Source organism: Cryptomeria japonica, chromosome 10, assembly GCF_030272615.1.
Source record: "Cryptomeria japonica chromosome 10, Sugi_1.0, whole genome shotgun sequence".
Classification (NCBI taxonomy): Eukaryota; Viridiplantae; Streptophyta; class Pinopsida; order Cupressales; family Cupressaceae; genus Cryptomeria; species Cryptomeria japonica.
The window spans coordinates 489,127,080-489,132,941 of NC_081414.1; the positions used below are offsets into that span (position 1 = coordinate 489,127,080).

The 5,862-nt window shown below is 34.5% G+C and overlaps 1 protein-coding gene across 1 annotated transcript; it reads left to right on the forward strand.

The window, feature by feature from the left end:
• Positions 1 to 485: 485 nt before the first annotated feature.
• LOC131051215 (uncharacterized) lies at positions 486 to 4,885 on the forward strand. Its single transcript, XM_057985623.2, has 5 exons — positions 486 to 623; positions 3,204 to 3,587; positions 3,657 to 3,773; positions 3,950 to 4,042; positions 4,154 to 4,885. Exons 1-5 carry the CDS (start codon positions 486 to 488, stop codon positions 4,883 to 4,885), a joined length of 1,464 nt encoding a protein of 487 aa, XP_057841606.2.
• Positions 4,886 to 5,862: the final 977 nt, after the last annotated feature.

Below are 5,862 nucleotides of genomic sequence, written 5' to 3' on the forward strand. Positions count from 1 at the left end.
CGAATCATATTAGAAATCTGAATGTGATAAAAAATGATCTGTTAAAAATGTACAAGCATACAACATGGGATTTAATAGAGGATTTTGATGCTTTTAATTTGCTGTCAATTCCAAGGAGCCAAAATAAACATGTTGATATGCGAGCCTCTTTAGGGGCTCAATGTTATGTTCCTGCTGATTTAGAAATTGTACATGTACAATAGTATGTCAAAGTGGTAGTTAGACCATCTGTACCAGACAATATAAAAAATTGGCAAGTGTTTGACATCGATGAACATATTATGAAATACAGTTGTGTTGATTTCTATGATCTGAACATTGCTTCAGTTAAGGACTATTACCCACTGCCCTCCATGGAGCAAATTTTGCAAGTGGTTTATGATTTTGAGAGATTTTCCTTACTAGATGGATATTCAGGTTATAATCAAATTCTAGTAAAGGAAGATGATCAACATAAAACTTCATTTACAACTAAGTGGGGTACAATGGCGTACATAAAAATGCCATTTGGACTGTCTAATGCAGGAGCCACTTTTCAAAGAGCAATGGATATGGCTCTCAAAGGGCTTATTAATAAATTTGTGCTTGTATATCTAGATGACATTTCTGTTTTTTCAAGGAGTGTAAATCAACATTTTGATCATTTAAGATAGATTTTTGAAAGATGCAGAGGGTTTGAAGTTTCACTAAATCCAAAAAAGAGCATATTTTCTATTCATGAAGGTAAGCTTCTCGGGTACATTGTGTCAAAGGAAGGTATTTCAATAGACCAAGAAAGAATCATAGTTATTATAGCATTGCCACTCAAGGACAAAATTAGTCATCTACAACAATAGCAGTGAATACTAGATTAAAAAAAAGAGCACTAGATGCCGGACAACAAGCTGGTATAGTAGGACAACAAACTAGCCTTTCCAAACAACCTGTTGATAAAGGAAAATAACCTGCTGCTATAGGATAGCAAGCTGATACAACAGCTTCAGTGATTCCTAATGTTCATTTTTTTCCTAGAGGATAGAACCAAAAAATTCAAGCACAAATTAGACAACTGGGCAATTGAAAATCATGAAATTGATCCTCTTGTTCACATAAAACAAGATGAGCTAGGAGTCTATATGATTCATGAACATGATGCAATTATACCAAATTTGATTAAGAATGAAAAAGAACCAGAACAACAAGGTAATCATCTTTGGAAATTATATTTTGATGGCTCATAGTAAAACTGGTGTAGGTGGAGGGGCTATGCTGATATCACCACAGAAAGAAAGGTATTATTCAACTTTCAGATTCACTTTCAATCTAACAAATAATGTTGCAGAATATGAAGCTCTAATTCATGGCCTAGAATGGGCCAGAAAGAAAGGTATTAAATACTTGCAAGTATATGGTGATTTTGAATTAGTAACAAATCATATTAGAAATATGAATGTGACAAAAAATGATTTGTTAAAAATGTACAAGCATACAACATGGGATTTAATAGAGGATTTTGATGCTTTTAATTTGCTGTCAATTCCAAGGAGCCAAAATAAACATGTTGATATGTCAGCCTCTTTAGGGGCTCAATGTTATGTTCCCGTTGATTTAGAAAATGTACATGTACAACAGTATGTCAAAGTGGTAGTCAGACCATCTGTACTAGACAATATAACAAATTGGCAAGTGTTTGACAATGATAAACATATTATGAAATAAGCTTATGTGTTGATTTTCGTGTTCTAAACATTGCTTCACTTAAGGACCATTACCCACTGCCCTCCATGGAGCGGATTTTGCAAGTGGTTTCTGGTTCTGAGAGATTTTCCTTACTAGATGGATATTCAAGTTATCAGATTCACTTTCAGTCTAACAAATAATGCTGCAGAATATGAAGCTCTAATTCATGGCCTAGAATGGGCCATAAAGAAAGGTATTAAATGCTTGCAAGTATATGGTGATTTTGAATTAGTAACAAATCATATTAGAAATCTGCATGTGACAAAAAATGATTTGTTAAAAATGCACAAGCATAGACCATAGGATTTAATAGAGGATTTTGATGCTTTTAATTTGCTATCAATTCCAAGGAGCCAAAATAAACATGTTGATATGTTAGCCTCTTTAGGGGCTCAATATGATGTTCCTAGTGATTTAGAAAATGTACATGTACAACAGTATGTCAAAGTGGTATTCAGACCATCTGTACCAGACAATATAACAATTGACAAGTGTTTGACAACGATGAACATATCAACTTCTTAATGCAGGAAGCAAAATTTGCTGCTAGTAATCAGAAAAAATAGCAGTAACAGTATGATGATTAGATAGTGCAGCTCAAAACAAATAAAGTACCGAAGGGTCTAGTTACCCTAGAATCAATTTTCAGTTCTAATGATCATGCTAGAAGAGATAAAAACAACATGATAATCAAGCAAGATCATTTTGAGCAAATTCAGATCTATGATAACAAGCTGCTCAAGCTTGGGAAGGTATGTAATAGTTCTAAACAACAAGCTTTTATTTCACTCTGTAAAAAATTTAATGACATTTTTGCTTGGGAGTATGGAGACTTGAAGGGTTTTAACCCTACACTAGCTTAGCATACCATTGAGTTACAACCAAATGCAAAGCCAATCAGGCAGAAACAAAGACCCCTGAATCCCAAGCTTGAACATTTAATGAAGGCTGAATTGAACAAACTCATTGAAGGTAATATCATTTATCCTATTAAGCACACTTCATGGAATTCCAATTTAGTACCAGTTAGAAAGAAAAATGGTGAAATAAGGTTATGTGTTGATTTCCATGATCTGAACATTGCATCACTTAAGGACCATTACCCACTGCCCTCCATGGAGCATATTTTGCAAGTGGTTTCTGGTTCTGAGAGATTTTCCTTTACTAGATGGATATTCGGGTTATAATCAAATTCTAGTAAAGGAAGATGATCAGCATAAAACTACAGAAAAATGTCATCTAGACTGTCTAATGTAGGAGCCACTTTTCAGAGAGCAATGGATATGGCTCTCAAAGGGCTTATTAATAAATGTGTGCTTGTATATCTAGATGACATTACTATTTTTTCAAGGAGTGTTGATCAACATTTTGATCATTTGAGATAGATTTTTGAAAGATGCAGAGAGTTTGGAGTTTCACTAAATCCAAACAAGAGCATTTTTTCTGTTCATGAAGGTAATCTTCTTGGGTACATTATGTCAAAGGAAGGTATTTCAATAGACCCAGAAAGAATCACAACTATTCTAGCATTGCCACTTCCAACACATAAAAAAGGCTTGCAAAGCTTTATAGGGGGAATTAACTTTGTTAGGAGATTTATACCCAACATTGCAGCATTATTGCAACCGCTAACAACAATGCTTAAAAAAAATGTTGTTTTCAAATGGACCAAGGAAGGTACCAAAAGTTTTGCAGATATCAAAGAGGCACTTGCATCAGCCCCAACACTAATTAATCCAAATTATGAGAAGGATTTCATACTATATGCATTTGGAGGTGTTGATACTATCTCAGCCATGCTTTGTCAGCAAAACGAAGGACAAGAGAAACCAATTGCATTTTTCAGCCATATACTACAGGACTATGAGGTAAGATATTCTTTTGTAAGATATTCTTTTGTAGAAAAACTAGTTAAAAGCAAAGGTCTATGTGAACAGATGGCAGAAGATACAACAAACAACCATCAAACAGAAGAACAAGTTGCCCTTATACTCACAAATGAAGAAGAGGATGTTGCCTCAAATGAAGAAACAGATGCAACAACTGATAACACAGTTTCTGAACTTGATTGGATCCAAAAATGATCCATTATTTATTTACAGGTGACTGCCCTGAAGGATTTGGCAAGTCTAAAAGAAGGTATTATAGATTACAAGTAATTTTAAATGTTGCTATAGATAATGTGCTTTATAAAAGAGATTTTCATGGAGTTCTGCTTAGATGCATACAGCCAAATCAAATTGATAGAATTTTAGAAGAATTCCATAATGGACCTGCAGGAGGTCATTTAGCAGCAAGAGCAACAACCTTGAAAATCATGAGAGTCAGTTACTACTGGCCGGATTTATTTAAGGATACCCAAAGGTGGGTAAGAAAATATGAAAAATGCTCACTTTTTGCAGGAAAGTAAAGACTTGCAGCTTTGCCACTTCAGCCAATACAAATAGAAAAACCATTTTCTAAATGGGGATTAGATTTTATTGGGCCTATTAATCCACTTTCAGGTGCAGGACATAAATGGATCCTAACAACAACAGATTACTTTACCAAATGGACTGAAGCAGTCACACTTAAGGAGGCAAATGAAAATTTAGTTATGAATTTTTACCAAGATCTAGTATCCAGGTTTGGTACCCCTGATGCAATTATATCAGATAATGCCTTAGCTTTTATTGGTTTAAAAGTATCAGATTGGTCTGTTAAGAACAATGTTTTTCTAAGTGCTTCATCAAATTATTACCCCCAGGGTAATGGACGGGTTGAATTAACCAATAAAAATCTGATTAAGATCATTAAAAAGTATATTCAGCATAATCAAAGAACATGGCATGAAGAGATGAAGTTAGCCCTATGGCCTGATAGGATGACACCAAAAAGAGCTACAGGTTTTTTACCTTATGTTCTAGTTTATGGCAAAGAGGCCAAATTGCCAATATCAATAGAGTTTCCAACTCATAGTTATATAAAAGAACTTGAAATGCTAGAGGAGCAACCAATGGAAATCAGGCTTGCTCAATTGATGGAGTTGGAAGAAACCAGAAAGGAAGCTTTCAGAAAGCTTGAAATTCACCATTCTCAGATGAAGAAGACATTTGATAAAAAGGCAGTAGCAAGGACCTTCAATGAAGGTAATTTAGTTTTCAAATGGGATGAACTTAAAAGTTGACCTGGTAGGCATACCAAATTTGATGCCATGTGGGATGGCCCATATATAATCATTAAGAAGAAACAACATAATGCATTTCAGCTTTCAAAACTAGATGGAGAAGTCATACCGATCCCAGTTAACGGGATCCACCTCAAACCTTGTTTTTGAGGATTTATTTTTCAGCTAATAAGTGCTTTTGCACATTTCCTGTTTTCAATAAGTGCATTTGTTGCACATCTTTCAGTTCTTTTTTAGATAGTTTTCTTTCAATAATAAGTTGTTTGCACAACTCGTGGGATTTTTCATAGAGTTTTTGTTTTGTTTCAATTTTGTTTCTGCTATTGTTTTCTATTTTCAGTTCGAGTTTCAAAGAGCTAAATTTCAGAAAGAGGGCAAGACTTTGCGCCCAATGGATACACTAAAGGCAACTGGTCTGAGTTGATATGTTTAGCAGGCAAACACCCTTGAGAGGTTGCCAAAATGTTATCTAAATTTTGAACCATCAAAATTTGATAGGCGTATGATCGGCCTTACACATCAAATGAAAGAGAGGTACACAATTTTTTTTCTTGTATTTCATCATTTTTTCAGATTTGAATATACAAATGAAGAATCCTTTTCAGAATGCAATGTATTTCAATAATCTACATTTAAAACTACATATGAAAGAAACTTTTCATTTACATAAATGTGTAAGCACCCACACAAGTTGTGGGTATGACTGAAAATGTACAATAAGTAGAATGATACACAAATGGATAAATAGAAAAGAGAGAAAAGGGGATCCATCATTGCCTTTCAATGATGAACCATTGATGTGATCAAGATGCATCTTGTATCTTCATGATCCTAGCGCTCCTAGAGTGCCTGCAAGAGGTGAAGGACATGTGTGTTAGAGCTCAGGATCTCAATTTTTCTAACAAATCTGCTCATACACATGTATATCGGACTACAGATGGAAGGAATCAGAACAAAACAAGAAGAGAATCAGTGAT

Excerpts from the sequence above, each read along its gene's own strand:
- LOC131051215 (XM_057985623.2), top strand. The coding sequence starts at position 486 with ATGGCGTACATAAAAATGCCATTTGGACTGTCTAATGCAGGAGCCACT. Across the intron at positions 3,588-3,656 it reads ATATACTACAGGACTATGAG|ATGGCAGAAGATACAACAAA; the intron begins GTAAGATATTCT and ends CTATGTGAACAG. Across the intron at positions 4,043-4,153 it reads CAACCTTGAAAATCATGAGA|CCAATACAAATAGAAAAACC; the intron begins GTCAGTTACTAC and ends TTGCCACTTCAG.